Below are 20689 nucleotides of genomic sequence, written 5' to 3' on the forward strand. Positions count from 1 at the left end.
TTATAGTTGTTGTTGTAGTTGTTTTTGGTCTACTAAAAACAAGCAGCAGCCAGGGATTCAGGTGAGGGGAGGGACCCAGGCCACACCCCAGTAGGCAGGAAAGCAGGGGAGAAAGCAAAGCCAGAGGGAAGAAGACCAGGGCAGCAGCCAGGGATCCTGGTAAGGGGAGGGCCCAAGGCCCCACCCTGAACAGGAAGGAAAGTGGGGGAAAAGTGAAGCCAGAGGGGATGACAGAGCAGAGCAGTGTCAGGGATCCAGGTAAGGGGAGGATGGAGAGGTTTTAAACAGCTAAGGAGATAAACTTGTCTGTCATTTTGTCATACTATGGTGGCTTGCATGTTGCTGTGAGGCTTGAGGCTGTGCCACCAGTGTTTCAAGTGCCAATGGGGTCACACATGGTGCATAGGTTTCAATGCAGCTTACAGACTGAGACAGACTAGGAAGAAGGGAGAGGCCATCCACTTCTCAAAGAATTGGCCAGGGAAAAACTTATGAATAGTAGAGAAACACTGTCTGATACATTACTGTGCAACTTTATGAATAGCCTGGAAACATTATCCAATGCAGTGCAGGAGGACAAGTCCCTTAGGTTGGAAGGTTCTCAAATTACAACTGGGAAACAGCTGCTTCATCAGAGTAGAACCAATCTTACTGATATGGATAAAGTAAAGCCTTTAAGATCTCCTAATTTGCTAATGTGGCATTACTCAAATTGAGGAAAAATAGCTGCAAACATCCATTAATAATAGGAACATGGAATGTATGAAGTATAAATCTAGGGAAATTGAAAGTTGTCAAAACTGAAATGGAATGCATAAACATTAATACCTAGACATTAGTAAGCTGAAATGGACTGTTTTGGCCATTTTGAATCAAACAACCATATGATCTACTATGCTCAGAATGATAATTTGAAGAGGAATGGAGTGGCATTCATCATTACAAAGGATGTTTCAATATCTGTCCTGAATACAATGCTGTCAGTGATAGGATAATATCCATATGTCTACAAAGGAGACCACTTAATACGACTATTATTCAAATTTATGCACCAACAACCAAAACAAAAGATGAGGAAATTGAAGATTTTTATCAACTTCTGCAGTCTGAAATTGATCAAACATGCAATCAAGATATGTGAATTATCAAAGGTGCCTGGAATGCAAAATTTGGAAACAAAGAAGAATCACTAGTAGTTGGAAAATTTGGCCTCGGTGACAGAAATAATGCTGGAGATCACATGACAGAATTTTGCAAGACCAATGACTTATTCATTGCAAATACCTTTTTTCAACAACATAAGTGATGACTACACACATGGACTTCACCAGATGGAATACACAGGAATCAGATTGACTACATCTGTGGCAACAGGCAAAGGAAAAGCTCAATATCTTCAGCCAAAACCAGGCCAGGAGCTGATTGTGGAACTGCTCATATGGAACTTCAACTTGAAGTTGAAGACAATTAAAACAAGTCCACAAGAGCCAAAATATGATCTTGAATGTATCCATCCTGAATTTAGAGATCTCTAAAGTATAGATTTGATGCATTGAACACAATGACTGAAAACCAGAAGAATTGTGGGATGACATCAAGAACACCATCCATGAAGAAAGCAAGAGGTCATTAAAAAGATGAGAAAAGAAGAAAAGACCAAAATGGATGTCAGCAGAGACTCTGAAACTTGCCCTTGAGTGAAGAGGAGCTAAAGCAAATAGAAGAAATGACAAGATAAAAGAGCTGAACAGATTTCAAAAAGCAGCACAAGCAGACAAAACCAATTACTATAATGAAATGTGCAAAGACCTGGAGTTGGAAAACCAAAAAGGAAGAACATGTTCAGCATTTCTCAAACTGAAAGAACTAAGGAAAAAAAATTAAGCTTTGAGTGGCAGTATTGAAAGATTCTATGGGCAAAATAGGAGCTCTGATAGCGTAGTGAATAAGGTATTTGACTGGTAACCAGAAGACTGGCAGTTCAAACCCACCAGCCACTCCTTGGAAGGAAGGTTGGGCAATCTTCTGTAGTGATACTGCCTTGGAAACCCAAGGATGAGTCACTATATGAGTCAGATACGACACTATGGCAGTGGGTTTGGTTTGGTTTTATGGGCAAAATATTGAATTATGCAGGAAGCATCAAAAGAAGATGGAAAGAATACACAGAGTCACGGTACCAAAAAGAACTGGTCACTCCTCATCCATTTCAGGAGGTAGCATATGATCAAGAACCAATGGTATTGAAGGAAGAAGTCAAAGCTGCAATGAAGGAATTGGTGAAGAGCAAGTCTCCAGGAGTTCACAGAATACCCATTGAGATGTTTCAACATGGATGCCCTGCCAGAAGGACTCACTTGATTATGCCAAGAAATTTGGAAGTCAGCTACATGGCCAACTGACTGGAAGGAATTGTATTTGTACCCATTCCAAAGAAAGGTGAATGTAGAAATTATTGAAAAATATCATTAATATTGTATGCAAGTAAAATCTTACTAAAGATAATTAAAAAATGGTTGCAGCAGTATATTGACAGAGAACTTCTAGAAGTGGAGGCTGGATTCAGAAGAGCATGGAACAAGGGATATCATTGCTGATCTCAGATGGATCTTGACTCAAAGCAAAGAAACCAGAAACATTTTTACTTGTGTTTTATTGACTATGCAAAAGCATTTGATTGTGTGGATAATAACAAATTATTGGTAACACTGAGAAGAATGGGAATTCCAGAACACTTAATTGTACTCATGAGGAACCTGTACATAGACCAGGAGGCTGTCATTTGAACAGAACAAGGGGACACTGCATGGTTTAGAGTCAAGAAGGGAGTGTGTCAGGGTTGTATCCTTTCACCATACTTATTCAACCCATATGCTGAGCAAATAATCTGAGAACCTGGACTATCTGAGGAAGAATGTGGCATCAGGATTGGAGGAAGAATCATTAACAACCTGCGATACACTGACAACACAACTTTGCTTGCTGAAAGTGAGGATGACTTGAAGCACTTACTGATGAAGATTGCAGAATACAGTCTGCAGTATGGATTACATCTCAATATAAAGAAAACAAAAATCCTCACAACTGGACCTATAAGCACCATCACAATAAATAGAGAAAAGATTGAAGTTGTTAAAGACTTCACATTGCTTGGTTCTACAATTGATGCCAATGGAAGCAGCAATCAGGACATCAGATGGCATACAGCACCGGGCAAGTCGGCTGCAAAGGACCTCTTTCAATTGCTAAGGAGCAAAGATGTCTCCTTGAGGACTAAGGTGCCTTTGACAGAAGCCATGGTATTTTCAATCACCTTATATGCATGTGAGAGGTGGACAATAAATGAGGAAGACTAAAGAAGAATTGATGCTTTTGAGATGTGGTACTGGTGAAGAATGCTGAAAGTGCCATGGACTGCTAAAAGAACTAACAAATCTGTCCCAGAGGAAGTGCAGCCAGAATGCTCCTTGGAAGTGAGAATGGCCAGACTTCATCTCATCCACTTTGGTCATGTTGTCAGAAGGGACCATTCCCTGGAGAAGGCTGTCATGCTTGGTAAGGTGGAGGGTTGATGAAAGAGGGGAAGGCCTTCAAAGAGATGGATTGACACAGTGGCTGCAGTGATGGGCTCAAGTATAGGAGGGATTGTGAAGGTGACACAGGACTGGTTGCTGTTTTGTTCTGCTGTGCATAGGGTCTCTATGAGTCGGAGATGACTCAACAGCACCTAACAACAACAAAAAAAAGTCCTAAAAAATTAGAGAATTTAATAAATATTTATCCCAGTCACTAACCCATACTAATTCTAGGAAATTTTAGCAAAGCCAGCATACTTGCACTAAACATGGAGTGAAATGTGTTGACTATAGAAAGCTTTGCTGATAGCATTCAGAATGCAACAACAATTCATTTTAGACCTACCGTCTCAACAAGCTTCTCTTCAAAACAAAAATCTCTGAATTCCAAGGCTTTATAATATACTCAGAAATTTATTTAGATACAACTGGAACAACCATAAGACTTTCCTAAGTTTTAGACCATAGCTGTAAAAGAAAATTATAGTAAGTATGTCAATGAGAGAAAGATTAGAGGAGAGAAAATTTAAAAATAAGAAGGAAAGGCTTAGGAAAAAAAGCAGAGCAGGTTAGGAAATGATTTTTTTTTTTTTTTTTAATTTGCAAGAATGTCTACACATTTGAATTTTTAAAAGTTGCACTTATGATAAAATTTTCCATCATATATTCTATTGGTAGGATGTCTAATAAAGAAATAAAATGGTTTTCTGGAAACACGCACATTTTATCATTAATTTATGGTACCAATGTACCACGTAAGCTTACTGTGCTTTAGCTTTAAATCACATGTATTTTCACTTTTGTATAAAGGGGAAAATGGTAAACATCCCTCCTCTACTCAAACCCCCTCAATCATTCCCCATCTCATGATAAAAGTAAAAGCCTTACAGAACTTTCAAAGCCCTACTAGACTGAGCTCTAATTTCTTCTATATTAACTTATTATCTACCATGTTGCATACTCCTCGACTGTCCACGATACTTTCCTTATTGTCATTGCACTGGTTTTATTTGAATGACACCATCTTGATCCCCACATGATTTATTTCTTCTCCTCCACATCAGAGGGGACAAGTCAGAAGAACAGAAACCACACTAGGTATTTCAGCAGAAGGAATTTAATACCCCCCCCCCCAAAAAAAAAAAAAAAACGATTTCACAAGTGTTTGAGGGCTTAATTAAGAAGCAAAATGAGAAAGATAAAGTAACTCAGCTAATGGTTACAAGAATTTGTGATTTTCCCTCCTCTTGCCTGAGGAAACAAAAGAGGGGGGATAATTAAGGGTTCTCTTAATCTAGAAGCTCAAAGGAGCTCTGTGAAGTTGGGGCTCGGACTTCATGAGAATAGCCACCTCCTGGCTGCTTCTTGCATCTCTGAAGGTGCATTATGAGTCTGGTTCTAGAAGTGCTGAAAGAAGCTTGAGACTGGAACCAATCGATGCTCGGGCAAAGTGCCATGTTAGGTCAGTTGTGACAGAAATAGCAAGCAACTAAAAAGAAAGTACTCCTTTTCCCTCCTGCCTTCTGGTCTTGAGTCAAATATATTTTATTGGAAAAACTTAACTGAAAGTCAGCTGCAAATGATAGCAAGAGAGAACAAATATAGTTTGTAAAGTTCTAGCCTGGCACTACATAAAAAAGCATATTGAGATCTGATATAAAGTAGTATAAAAACCAACTACACTTTTGACTTTTCAGTATCCATATCCAATTACATAAATTTTGAATTTCTACCCAAATGCAACAAATACCCTTTCCCCAGTAAAAGAAGACATGAAGTCCCAACAATTATCATATTCATCTTTGGGAAGCCACAGTACCAAGCTCAGAAAATGATAATTAATTCCTCTAAATCAATCACCAAAACCAAAAACCACTGCTATCGAGTTGATTGGAACTCATAGCAACCTAGCAACTACCATTGGGTTTCCTAGGCAGTAAATCTTTACAGAAGTAGATAGTCCCATCTTCCTTCTGCAGAGCAGCTAGTGGATTTGAACAACCAACCTTCTGTTAGCAGTCAAATTCCTTAGGCACTGCACCACCAGAGCACCTTACAACCACATATAAATGACATATAAATGTTCTGTAACCTAAAGAATCAATTGAAATTTACAGGCAGTAATGTCACAGTGCCTAAAACATTTGAATGTTAACTGGAAGGTTGGCAGTTCAAACCCACCAGCTGCTTCATGGAAAGAAAATGAGACAATCTACTTCAGTAAAGATTTACTGCCTCAGAAACCCAATGGGGGGCACTCTGAGTCATGAGTCGGAATCAACTCAATGGCAGTAAGTTTGGAGTTTAGGTAACCCTTATGTGGAACAGTAAAAAAAAAATCTTTTTTGTAGGAAAGAATACCATATGCAATATGTACATATATATATATATATATATATATATATGTTGTTGCCCTTGTTAGGTGTCTTTGAGTCAGTTACTATTCATAATAACCCTATGTACAATAGAACAAAACAATGCCCTGTCTTGCACAACTTTCACAATCTGTGCTATACTTGAACCCATCATCTCTGCCACTGTGTCAATCTGTTTGATTGAGGATCTTACCCTTTTTCACTGACCCTCTACTTTACCAAGCATGATGTTCTTCTCCAGGGACTGGTCCTTTCTGACAATTTGACCAAAGTACTAGAGACAAAGTCTACCCATCCTCACTCTAAGGAGCATTCCAGCTGTACTTCCTCCAAAACAGATTTGTTCATTCTTCTGGCAGTCCATAGTATTTTCAGTATTCTTTGCCAACACCACAATTCAAATGCATCAATTATTCTTTGGTGTTCTTATTTATTGTCCAGCTGTCACATGCCTATGAGGCTATGAAGTATATCATAAATTGGATCAGGCTCACCTTAGTCTTCAAAGTGACACCTTTGCTCTTTTACACTTTAAGAGGTCTTTTGCAGCAGATGCACTCAGTGAAATATGTCCTGATTTCTTGACTGCTGCTTCCAAAGGTGTTGATTATGGATTCAAGTAAAATGAAATCTTTGATAACTTCAAACTTTTCTCCATTTATCAATATATTGTTTATTTGTCCAGTTGTGAGGATTTTTGTTTTCTTTATGTTGAGGTGTATTCCATACTGAAAGCTATAGTCTTTGATCTTCATTGGTAAGTGCTTCAAATCTTCCACACTTCAGCCAGGAAGGCTGTGTCATTTGTGTGTTGCAGATTGTCAGTAAGTCTTTCTCTGATCCTGGTGCTGCATTCTTCATGTATAGTCCAGCTTGGTCAGCACACAGACTGAATAAGTATGGTGAAGGGATACAATCCAGAAGAACATCTTTCCTGATTTTAAGCCATATTTAAAATATTACCATATTTTAAGCCCTTGTTCTGTTTGAAAGACTGCTTCTTGGCCACCCAAAGTGAAGAACAAAATATACCACTAAAAATTCTGCTCAAGGATAGGATTTCCCTTCACCTCCATTTTTCTGAAACTTTTTTTTTTTTTTTTTTTTTTGAAGCTTCAATACACCATCAGCCTACTTCTAGGTGGTCTGAGTATATTTTGCAGGACCATATGCAAACGTGAGTCCAGGTAAGATCCAGGAATAACTCTGGATCATCTTATGCAACTGACTTGTGACATACAGACCTGCTTTTGTAACTTGTTAACTGATTGCTGTTATTCCTATACATAGATCAAGAGGCAGTTGTTCAAACAGAATAAGGGGATACTCATGGTTTAAGGGAGCTCTGGTGGTGCAGTGCCTAAGGCATTTGACTGCTAACCAGAAGGCCGGTGGTTCAAATCCACCAGCCACTCCTCAGAAAGAATGTTGGGCAATCTACTTCTGTAGTGATACCACCTCAGAAACCCAAGGAGGAGTTGCTATGAGTGGGATCCAACTCAAAGGCAGTGAATTTGATTTTTGTTTTGCATGGTTTAAAATCAGGAAAGGTGTTTGTCAGGGTTGTATCTTTTCACCAAACTCATACAATCTGGATACTGAGGAAATAATCTAAGAAGATGGACTGTATAAGAAGAATGCAGCATCAAGATTGGAGGAAGACTCATTAATATACAGATGATACAACTCTCTTGCTGAAAGTGAAGTTGACTTGTAGCATTTACTGATGAAGAACAAAGATTACAGCCTTCAGAATGGATTACACTTCAACATAAAGAAAACAAAAATCTTCACAGTTGAAATAATAAGCAACATCAGGATAAATGGAGAAAATATTGAAGCTGTCAAGGATTTCATTTTATTTGGATCCACAATCAATGTCCATGGAAGCTGCAGTCAAGAAAGCAAATGATGTATTGCATTGAACAAATCTGTTGCAAAAGGTCTCTTTAAAGTATTAAAGATCAAAAATTTTGCTTTGAAGTCTAAGGTGTGGCTGACCCAATCTGTGGTACTTTCAATCTCATACGCATACAAAAGCAGAACAATGAAAAAAGGGAGACCAAAAAAGAATTGATGCATTTGAATTATAATCTTGGTGAAGAATATTGAATTTAACTTGGACTGCCAGAAGAATGAACAAATCTATCTTGGAAGAAATATACCCATAGTATTCCTTAGAGGCAAGGATGGTGAGACTTCATCTCTCATACTTTGGTCATGTTGTCAAGAATGACAAGTCCCTGGAGAAGGACATCACACATGGTAAAGTGGAGGGTCAGTGAAAAAGAAGATCCTCAATGAGATGGATTGACATAGTAGCTGCAACAATGGGCTCAAGCATAGAAATGATTGTGAGGAAGACACAGGACCAGGCCGTGGTTCATTCTATTGTACATAGGGTCTCTGTGAGTCAGAACTGACTAGACAGTACCTAAAAACTATAACAATATGCCAACATATGATTTTGTGGGGGAGCTCTGGTAGCATAGTGGCTAAGACACTTGCCTGCTAACCAGACGGCTGGCGGTTCAAATCCACCAGCCACTCCTCGGAAGGAAGGTTGGGCAATCCTACTTCCGTAGTGATAACTGCCTCGGAAACCCAAGGAGGGGTCGCTATGAGTCGGGGCCGACTCGACGGCACATAACAACAACAACAACATGGTTTTGTGGGTCGAATAACTCTCATTTCATGATGGTCAGCTCAGGTCACATGGTCATTTGGTATCCCATTGTTTGTCATTCAGTCTTTAACAGGGCCCAGTAGCAAGCCAGGAGTTGTTACTCAAAAGAAGAACAGTTAGATGCAGGAAAGGCTATGACTTTACTTCTTGGGGTGTGTTGTCAATCTCTTATTGTGGCTTATGAGAGGTTCCATTCAGCATTTCTATTTGGCTCAGTCACTTTAAATACTACTGGATTTCATATGGCCCACTTGAAAATAGATGGCGCTCTAGTGGCATAATGTCTAAGGCATTTAGCTGCTAACTGGAAAGTTGGTGGTTCAAATCCACCAGCCACTCCACGGATGGAAGACTGGGCAATCTACTTCCATAAGGATTTACTGCCTCAGAAATCCAAAAGGGGGTCACTATGAGTCAGTATAGACTCGATGGCAGTGAGTTTTTTGTTTTATTTTCATGACCCACTTGAAAGACCAATTTATGATGAAGCCTAGACATGTTGTATTGCCTTTTATTGTTTTATTCTCTTACCCCCCTCAAAATTGTCAACAATATGAGTCACTCAGAAAGCAGATCAGAGTATCATACACTAATATAGTACATGTTGCTCCAAAAATCCAAACAGGCTTACCTAGAATCATGCTTTGTTTCTAGTGGTAGATGTATAAGATGTTTTAACTTGTCTTTCATTGTGGAAGAGATATTCTCACAATGCATATCACTAGAATCCTTACCCTCAGAAATTTTACCAAGAGGGTACCCCTTTCATTTTCATGAAATTTATCTCCTACCCTCTGACTTACATGTGTTTTACTAAGGTATGTAATTACCAGTTTCTGGCTCGTCTGAAAAAAAACTATCATCGTATCATCAATGTACTGAACAAGTGTGATATCCAATTTGATGTTAAGATGATCTGAATCTATCTAAAATAAATTATAACAGAAAAAGACTATAAAGATATATGTTATTGGGAGAAAACAGTTTCTGGAAGTCCTTGAAAAATTGTTAGGGGAAAAATATTTATCAGACAAAGAACTGCATATCAGGTGCCAGATATTGTGCTGATATGACAAAATTTATAATGATCCATGGTCCTGCTCCATGACCCATCTAGCTTCTGCATGGAAAAATAGAAGTTAAGTGAGAATGTGATAGGATTCACCACCCTTGCATATTTCAAATCTTTAAAATGGCATTCATCTCTGAAGTTCCAAAGAAATATGGTATTGCCATTGGATTATTACCCTAGTAGGTAGGGAATGCTCTGGGAGCTTCCATTTGACCTTTCCTATGACCATGACCTTCATTTCACAGATCTGAAAGCCAACGTAGAGATTCTGCCAGTATCTTAGTATGAAATTATTGCGGAGTATCCCAATTACACATTCAGAAACTTGTTCAGATCAACTGAACTGACTGTTAAGAAGACATAGGTTAATATTCCATTTATCCTTTGACCTCGATAAGGCCCTACTTTGATTGGTGGACACAGTGGCATTTTGAGTTACCAGAAATTCGGGTTAATTCAGAGTCAGTGACTGGATATCACTAAAGGTCTATTAAACATATTTCCTAATTAAACAGATATTATAATAAATGTCCATCAAAGAAAGAATAGAAGAAAGTCTTATACCATATTCTTGTGACAATGTTGCAAAATTTTTCTTAACAGGTATTGGAATCTCCTTCAATAAAGAAGATATAGGTCTGTGCACTGAGATAGGTCTAGAAAATAGGTTAGGGAGTGAAACTCCCATTGTGTTGATTTAAATTTTAGAGAATTTTATGTTACATAAATCAAGAAATCTATTAGTAGGCTGGCCTTTTATTTCATTCGTAAGGAAAATTAGTCACTTCCAAAAATTTCTGGGTATGAAAACACTTTTATTTGTCCTTTACCCCTTGGGAGCTCTGGTGGTTTAGTGCCTAAGGGATTTGACTGCTAACCAGAAGCCTGGAGGTTCAAACCCACCAGCAACTCCTCAGAAGGAAGACTGGGCAATCTACTTCCGTAGAGATAACACCTCAGAAGCCCAAGGAATAGTCACTATGAGTCGGGATCAACTTGATGGCAGTGAGTTGGTTTTTTTTTTGTTTTTTTTTTTGGTTTTTCTTTACTCCTGTCCATTATGCTAGGGACTTCTAGTAGCGTAGTGGCTAAGGCACTTGACTGCTAACCAGAAGGCTGACAGTTTAAACCCACCAGTCACTCCTCTGAAGGAAGGTTGGACAATCTACTTTCGTAGTGATACTGCCTTGAAAACTGAAGGAGGGGTGGCCATGAGTCAGAGGGACTTGACTTGACAGCACATAACAACAGCCATTATGCTAATTGCCTCTGTCTTATCTCTGGTAGTTAAGAACTGCCACTTGGCCTCTGCCACTCTGGGATCTCATCATCCCTACTGAAATTAAGATGCTAATCTTAATAATATCTCAAACACAGTTACAAGGATGGCCTTTAGTATAGGTAAATGTGGTATGTGTGTGTGGTGTGTGTGTGTGCATGTATTTGAGATCACACATATATTTTATATCTTTCTATTTCATGTAACATTTAAACCAAAACCAAACCCACTTCCTTTGAGTAAATCCCAACTCATAGTGACTCTATAGGACAAAGTAGAACTGCCCATAAGGTTTCCAATACAATTCTGTAACAGAAGTACTACCTCATCTTTCTCCTACAGAGCAGCTGGTGAGCTCAAGCCACCAACATTTTCATTAACAGCCAAATGTCTTAACCACTGCATCATCAGAACTCCCATGTAACATTTAATAGGAACCATTTTCCCATGTCATTTAATATTACAATGTATTGTTTAATTCCAGTAAAATAATTCAACATGCTTAAATACCAAAGATCAAAAGAGTGCTTGGAGAAGATTATTGAAGAAATTAGCCTTGAAAAGATATGGGAAGAAATTACAGTTAGAACACTAAAAGAATTAGCATTGAAAGAGAGAATGCCCTTTTATCTAAAACAATATGGAAAGTGGAGAAGAAATATATGAAGGTAGGATGTATTTCTCCTGCTATGGTGGCTAGTGTGTTGCTGTGACATTGGAAGCTCTGCCATGGGTATTTCAAATACCAGCAGGGTCACTCATTATGGACAGGTTTCAGTAAACTTACAAAGTAAGACAGATCAGAGAGAAGGATCAAATGATCTACTTTAAAAAAAAAGAAAAAGAAAGGCCAGTGAAAACCTTAAGAATAACAGCAGAATATTGTCTGATATAATGTTGAAAGTTGAGATACTCAGCTTGGAAGGCACTCAAAATACAACTGGGAAAGAGCTACCTCCTCAAAATATAATTAACCTTAACAATGTCAATGGAGTAAAACTTCCAGGACCCACATTTGCTGATGTGGCACAACTCAAAATGAGAAGAAATAGCTGTAGACATCCAAAAGTAATCAGAACATGGAATGTATGAAGTGTGAATGTAGGAAAATTGGAAGTGTGATGGAATGGCATAATGTCTGCAACAATGGCTCAACATGGAAACAATTGTATGGATGGCCCATGAATAGTCAAGGTTTCATTCTGTTGTACATAGGACAATTTTAAGTCAAAAGTGACTCAACAACAATAACTGGAAGAAGGAGAGTAGAGTGTAAACAAAGAGTGATGGAGGATGTGTCCAGAGGATTTGTAAAGGCAGGTTCATGTTTTAGAATTACTCTGTGGAACAAGGAAATGAGCAAAAAAGAGATGCATAAAAATAAAGCTATAAAGTATTCCAAAATGCTAGTGATAATCATAACTTGATGGGATTGTAGAGCTGGAAAATTATCATTATTTTCCAAAATTTCTAAATATATATTACTTTGATTGCTTTTCTTTATCAGAAAAACTTACCATAATGTTAATGAGTCGTCTTCTAATCCTGATGCTGTGTTCTTCTTCATATAGTCCAGATTCTCAGATTATTTGTTAAGTACATAGATTGAATAAGCATGGTAAAAGGATACATAAGTAGGGGTAAAAAAGACAATCACTAGTATTGGATAGGAAGTGGGTCTTGGTGGCAAATTAGAATTAAAGAAGCCAGTTAGGGTCAGTTGTACTTTCCTGAGTGTTCTGGTTACCTAGTGCTGCTCTGACAAGAATATATACCACAAATGTGATGGCCTTAACAAACAGGAGTTTATTCTTACAATTTGGAGACTTTAAGTCCAAGTTCAAAGTGCCAAGCTCTAGAGGCTGGGTGAAAGCCCCTCAACCTTGGAGTCCAGTTCTGTCTCTTATTCCCGGCCCATTGGAGCTAGTGGTGTTTCATCACTCAGACAGCTACTGGCTGTTGAGGCTGAGAAGCCCCAAGGTTGACAAATAAAAAGACACAGTCCCGATGTAACCAAACCACACGGCAGGCCATTGACTTAAGTCCATTGTAAGTCCCAAGGTCAGCAGATCATAGCAGGCTGCTGAGCAATGACATGGCTACATGCAGGTTCCAAGTGTGCCATAATGTAATGATGTTGAGTTTTGTTCCACATTGTTCTCCCATTCTATCTAGGATCTCCTATAGAGATCCCTCCTAATGGTTGACAGTGGTAGCTGGGCACCATCTAGTTTTTCTGGTCTTATAGTCCTATTGTTTCCATGTCTTTGGTTTTCTTCATTCTTCTTTGATCTGGATGAGAAGAGACCCATCGTTGCTTCTAGATGGTCACTTGAGAGCTTTTAAGATCCCAGTTGCTACTTGACAAAGTAGGATGTGGAACAATGTTTTTGTGTAGTATGTTATGCTATTTGAGCTTGATGTCCCCTGCAACTATGGTCCTGAGCCCACAGGTCCAACTTTTTCCCTCCGGGTAGCCGGCTGTGGCCAAAGGGACCACAATCTGAACAAGTACATTTTAAGATTTTTTTTTTTTAATTTCATGCTTTGATAACTGAATTTAAATGAATAAATTTAAATGAGTTAATTTAAACAGATTACAATAATAATAATGAATTGATAATGAAAATAAACTGAAGCCATTGGTACAAAAACTACCATGGACTAGGGATTTGACTATGGAAGATCTAATTTAATGCTCATTTCAAATTTGCATGATAAATTTTATTTTTTCCATTTTGTAAGAAACTGAAGCTTAGAGAAATTAATTAATCTTTCCAATAGCACATAAGAAGCAATAACAATAATGATGATGAATATTAATGTCTTACATTTATTACATGCTTAATAGGTACTTGCCAAATGCTTTAAATGTACTCTTTATAGTCAAGCAACACAGTAAAGCAGATGTTGTTGTTGTTGTTATGTACCATCGAGTTGGCTCCAACTCATAGCAACCCCTCCTTGGGTTCCGAGGCAGTATCACTATGGAAGTAGATTGCCCAACCTTCCTTCTGAGGTAAAGCAGATATTATTGTTAATATTATTGTCATCATAACTGTTATTTTATTGTCCTCATTTTTTGGGGTAGAAACTAAAGCTGAGAGAAGTATTTAGATCATGGTTTTTGCAACATGTTTGGTAAATTGCAGCAATAGGATTTGGACCCAGGAATGCTTTCATCTAAAGCCCATGAACTTTCAACTTTTCCATACTCTGATAGAGCCTGGTGGAACCATGAGAGTGTAGCCCCTAGCTGCCCTTCAGGTCTGGAATTGAACCCACTCCTTTGGCTGTCAGCCAAACAAAAGACAGACATATGAGATGAACATTTATAATAGGTAGATACACTCCTTGGAGTGATCAATAATGGAAGAATATAAAGACTGTGCACAGGGAAATAGCTTGGGGGACAGGAGTGCATGGCAGGGAAGGACATAGGGAAGAGGTAATTATGGGGAGGAAGTGGAAGGAAAGCTGTTGCATTGTGGTAAATTGTAGTCAATGTCATGAGATAAAGTGTATGTGAACTGCTGTATGGAAAGTGAATTTGCTCTGTAAACCTTCACCCAAATCACAATAAAAATTGTGAATAAAGTTCACTGAACTTTTTTAAAAATTTTAATTGGATATATTTATTTTCTATCATGTTTAGGAAGTAAACAGCTTTTATAAGGGTGTTGGTTTTCTCAATTAATTTTTAAAGATTCTCTCTATATTAGCTTTTTTCTATGATAGTGAATATTTTTCAGTTTTTATTGAACTTTTTGTCTTTTTCCTTATGATGGGTTTTCATGAACACAGGTTTTGTTGTTGTTGTCATATGCCGTCGAGCCAGCCCCGACTCATAGCGACCCCTTCCTTGGGTTTCCGGGGCAGTATCACTACGGAAGTAGGATTGCCCAACCTTTCTTCTGAGGAGTGGCTGGTGGGTTTGAACCGCCAGCCTTCTGGTTAGCAGTCAAGTGCCTTAGGCACTATGCTACCAGATAGCCTTTTAAAAATTTTAATTATAGCTAGTATTGTTTTATTTTTTCTACATAATTTTGATTATTTGTTGTTTTTTGTTGTTGAGAATATGCACAGAAAAACATACACCAATTCAAAAGCTTCTACTTGTACAATTCAATGACATTGATTACATTCTTCAACTTATGTAATGATTCTCCTCATCTAAGTTGATCCTCCTCCATTAACATAAGTTCACTGCCCCCTAAGCACCCTACCTAATCTTTCAAGTTGCTGTTGTCAAATTGATCCATATAAAGAGATCTTAAAAGAGGTCAATAATCAAGGAAGACATTTTTTACTAGTTAAGATAAACTAATGTCTGATTTGGAGAAGACTTCAAGAAATATTTTTGATTTAAGGTTTAAAGATTTTCTCAGGGCAGTACTTTCAAGGGTTCAGACAATTTTCACGGCTCCAGGAAGTCTGGAGTCTATGACAATTTGAAATTCTATTTTTCATTTTAGCCCCTTTTGATCAGGATTCCTCCAAGGAATCTTTGATCAAAATTTTCAATAATGCTAGCCAGATACCATCTAGTTCTGGTCTCAGGGCAAAGGAGGCAGTTGCTTATGGAGGGTAATTAGATACATTTTCCATATCCTTCTCCTGTTCCTTTCCCTTCTCCCATTGCTTTATTTTCTTATACTCCATTACATTTATGCTTAGAACATCCTTCTCCATATTAGTATACAATATCCTCATGTACTCCTAATATTTATGCTACTTAAAATTTAATTCCACCACTAGATTGTCAGTTTGTTGTACTGTGATGGCTTGCATGTTGCTGTGCAGCTGGAGGGTATGCCAGCAATATTTCAAATACCAGCAGGGTCACTCATATTGGGCAGGTTTCAGAGGAGCTTCCAGTCTAAGGCAGACTAGAAGAAACAAGGGGCCATCCACTGCTGAAAAAACTGGCCACTGAAAACCTTATGAAAAGCAGTGAAACATTGTCTGGTATACTACTAGAAAACTTTATGAACAACCCAGAAACATTGTCTGCTATAGTGCTGAAAGAGGAGCCCCTCAGGTTGGAAGGCATTCAAAATATGACAGGGGAAGAGCTGTCTCCCCAAAGCAGAGTTGATCTTAATGACATGGATGGAGTAAAGCTTTCAGGACCTCCATTTACTGATGTAGCATGACTCAAAATGGGAAGAAACAGCTGCAAACACTCATTAATAATCAGAGCATGGAATGTATGAAGTATCAATCTAGGAAAATTGGAAGTTGTCAAAAATGAAATGGAACAGATAAAGATGGATATTGTAGGCATTAGTGAGCTGAAAGGACTGGCATTGGCCATTTTGAATCATATGGTCCACTATGCCAGAAATGACAAATAATTGAAGAGAAATGGCATTGCATTCATTGTCAAAAAGAACATCTCAGGATCTATCCTGAAGTAAAATGCTGTCAGTGATAGGACAATATCCATAAACCTACAAGGAAAACCAGTCAATCCTACTATTATTCGAGTTTACCCACAAACTACTAAAACCAAAAATGAAGAAATCGAACATTTTTACCAACTTTTGCAGTCTGAAATTGAACAAACATGTAATCAAGATGTATTGATGATTATGGATGATTGGAATGTGAAAGTTAGAAACAAAAAAGAATCATCAGTAGTTGAAAAATATGGCCATCGTGGCAGAAATGATGACAGAGATCACATGTTAGAATTTTGCAAGACCAATGACTTATTCATTGCAAATACCTTTTTAAACAACATAAATGCCAGCTACATACATGGGCCTCCCAGATGGAATACGCAGAAATCAAATTGACTACATCTGTGAAATGAGGTGATAGAGAAGCTTACTACTTTTAGCCAAAACAAGGTCATGAGCTGACTGTGAGACAGACAATAAATTGCTTCATTGCAAGTTCAAATTGAAGCTAAAGAAAATTAAAATAAGTCCAAGAGAGCAAATATATGACCTTGACCATATCCCACCTGAATTTAGAGACTATCTAAAGAATAGATTTGATGCACTGAACACCAATTACCAAAGACCAGATGAGTTGTGGGTGACATCAAGAACATCATACATGAAGAAAGAAAAAGGTCATTTAAAAAGACAGGAAAGGAAGAAAAGACTAAAATAGATGTCAGAAGAGTTTCTGAAACTTGTTCTTGTACAGAGAAGAGCTAACATGAATGGAAGAAATGCTGAAATGAAAGAACAGAACAGAAGATTTCAAAGGGCAGCTTGAGAAGACAAAGTAAATTATTATAATGAAATGCACAAATATCTGGAGTTAGAATACAAAAAGGGAAGAACACACTCAGCATTTGTTTCAAAATGGTAGATCAAGAAAGAAATAGTGGCATCCAACACAGTTTCCATCCTTAGTCCCAGTAGGATGATCTAAGGATCAAGGCACCATTCTGGGGATTACGATGACTGGTGATGGACATGAAAATAATGCCAACTCTCAGCCCATGGATTGATAACTGCTGGGGCCCTGCTTTCCACATTTTCTTCAAAACGATAAGCATTAAAGTCAATTCAAATCATACACTATTTCAACCCAAGTTAATTGCACACACACTGCAGCAAGTCCAACCTGTGACCCAAGATTCATTTCCGCAGTGATGTTTTACTCTGCAACTGTTTTGTGAATGGATGTAGAGGTACATTCAGTGGTCCATCACTCTGAAGACTGCTACATCAGAAATGAGGGCTTCCTTCTCATTGACTTACTCACTTAGAAAACTGGCTCACAAGAAGCTCACTATTATTACCTTAGGAAGATGAGATGGAAAATAATAGGAATTAAACTTTCCTTTAATATTTTATTTCAATGCTTACAATCCATAAATATATCTTTCCATATTTTCCAAGGTGAAATAATTATAAATAAAGCAATAAGAAATTCTCTGTCCAGACCATAGTCACAGAGGACATCAAGCTCTATTGGCATAACATACTACACAAAACATTGTTCCACATCCTACTTTGGCAAGTAATGACTGGGATCTTAAAACCTGCAAGCAGCCATCTAGATACAACAACGGATCTCTTCTCACCCAGAGCAAAGAAGAACGAAGAAAACCAAAGATTCATGGAAACAATTAGTCCAAGTGACTGGTACACCATGCAATACTCAGCCTATATGACTATGAGACCTGAATAACTAGATGGTGCCCAGCTACCACCGTCAACTACTTGGAGGGAGATCTGTGTAGAAGATCCTAGATAGAGTGGGAGAAAAACGTGGAACAAAACTCAAAATCATTTGAAAGAAAAAAAAAAGGGGGGGACCAGTTTGCTGGTCTGATAGAGTCTGATGGAAACACTGAAACTATGGCCCCTAGCTGCCCTTCAGGTCTGGAATTGAACTCACTCCGTGGCTTCCAGCCAAACAAAAGACAGGCATATGAGCTGAACATTTACACTAGGTAGATATGCTACTTGGAGAGAACAATTATGGGAGAATAGAAGGGCTGAGTATGCAGAGGGAGACAGCTCAGGTGGCAGGGGTGCATGGAGGGATGGACACAGGGAAGAGGTAACAGGAGTAAGTGGAAGGGGAGCTGCTGCATTGTGGTAAACTGTGGTCAATGTCATGAGACAAAATGTATGTGAACTGCTGTATGGAAAGTGAATTTGCTCTGTAAACGTACACCAAATCACAAAATATTTAAAATAAAAATTTTCCTGTCCAGATAGTTTCCTATCTTTTTAAATTGCTCTAGAATAGTTTCTTTAATAAATTACTTGGAGACTTAAAAGAACTTACTGATAAGACTATATGGTCATTGGAACCTTTCAGTGAAATCTTGTACACAATATTTTTCAGTTTCTAACAAAGCTATTAGATGAAGTTCCTTATTTCTTCATTCTCTTATTAACAAAATATCTATCAAAATTATTTATGAAGTAATTAATGTATTTCTTTTTTGGGGTCAATTGTGCAATTTATGTTTTTCAAGAAAAATTATAATTTGTACATTTTTTCAGTTTTATTGCAGAAATCTTTAATATTTCATTATCTTATAATTTTAAAAAATTGCTAATAATTTTGTCGTAAAAAGTTTTTTTTTTTATTCCTTTGCTACATTTTTGTATAAATAAATGCTTTCCCAAACACCCACAAAACCGGTTCTTAGATCATTATCGGTCTTGTCTTATACAATGATTTCTGCTATCTCCTGCTTGGCCTATATTTATTTTGATCTTTTTCTAACTTCTCAAGTTAAAAAAATCAGTACTTCTATTTTCATCACTTTTTTAAAAAAATTATGAAAACCTTATGATGTATATTTTAAAAAAAAAGTTGCCATTGAGTTGATTCCAAATCATAGAGAACCTATAGGACATAGTAGAACTGCCCCATCAGGTTTCCAAGGTTATATAGAATCAGACTTCCACATCTTTCTCCTTTGGAGTGCTGGGTGAGTTCAAATTGCCATCCTTTAGATTATCAGCCAAGTGCTTAACTCTTAATCTTATTTTGTTATTGCTTAAGTAGACAAAGTATAATTTTGAATTCTTCAGTGATCTATTAAAAATTTACTTGGAATTGATATTGTTATTTTAGTGGCTACAATTTAATATATACACTTTGTTTTACTTTCTAAATTTCTATTTTTATTGTATAATAATTATAGTATAAATAACAATAATTTTTATTTTAGGAAATTTAGTGAGATGTAGTTGTGGCCTAGACATGATCATTTATTATATTAATAAAAAAAAAAAAAAAACCTCACTGCCATTGAGTCAGATCCAACTCACAGCAACCCCTCCTTGGATTTCTGAGGCAGTGTCACTATGGAAGTAGATTGCCCAATCTTCCTTCTGAGGAGTGGCTGGTGGGTTTGATCTGCCAGCCTTCTGGTTAGCAGTCAAATGCCTTAGGCACTACACCACACATAATAATAATATTCTACTTTCTGAAAATAGAATGAGTTACAGTAACTTTGTTTCTCTTCCCATTATATAATATATTAAGACCTGATTTATGTGCATTTTGATAATTTTGCAATCTTTTAAAAAGTTATAACAAAAGCTAGAATTTTAAATCTGCTGCAGATCTTCATATTTCTGGTACAGTGTGTCATTAAAGATAAAGAATACCTCCACATATTCATCTCAATAACATAACCTGCAATCAGATTTTGCTGCAAATAAATAAATAAATATTTTTCAAGGATAATATATGGCTCAATATCCAAGTGAATATTTCTTGGGATTTTGGGCCCCCCAAATGAAGTCTTCAGTTTAACCAAGAATCATTTGTTTCTCTTTAAATCATCCAACTACACCTTGCCTCAGCTACTCAGTCAAATAAACTAGAAAGCCGGCATCATGCCTGACACTTCAAGTGTGGTCCAGAAGTGGGTGACATGCCCTATCAGGAGACTTAGAAGTCCAATTCCTGCATTGACACTTTCATCAAACTGAACTCTTCTAGGAAAATGCACCCACAAAGCTTCTACATCAGGATAGTTTTACTCAGACATTTGCTTCACTCTTGCAAATCATTAATCCATTGCTTTTTGTTCCTTTACCTTCTCCCATTTATAATATAGTAGTCTTAAATATCACCTCTAGCTACATTCTGAGGAACAGAGAGTGTCACAATTTTTGTTTCAGCTGTCAAATATATTTTAGAAAATGCAAACAAGGAAATGTACTACATTTAACATATTCTTGTTCTTCTGTTTTTTTTTTTTTT

General features: G+C 37.4%; 1 protein-coding gene across 1 annotated transcript in view; it reads left to right on the plus strand.

Annotated features, from left to right (window-relative positions):
* The window catches only part of GALNTL6 (polypeptide N-acetylgalactosaminyltransferase like 6), a 533789-nt gene that overhangs the window by 29512 nt on the left and 483588 nt on the right, over positions 1–20689 (plus strand). Inside the window, exon 2 of the mRNA XM_007950340.2 lies at positions 7064–7137. Coding sequence (XP_007948531.2) covers positions 7064–7137 — 74 coding nt within the window. The remainder of the gene's footprint in view (positions 1–7063; positions 7138–20689) is intronic.

This window comes from Orycteropus afer, unplaced genomic scaffold, assembly GCF_000298275.1.
Source record: "Orycteropus afer afer isolate SDZICR_OR568_19922 unplaced genomic scaffold, OryAfe1.0 scaffold00268, whole genome shotgun sequence".
In the NCBI taxonomy this organism is placed as follows: domain Eukaryota; kingdom Metazoa; phylum Chordata; class Mammalia; order Tubulidentata; family Orycteropodidae; genus Orycteropus; species Orycteropus afer.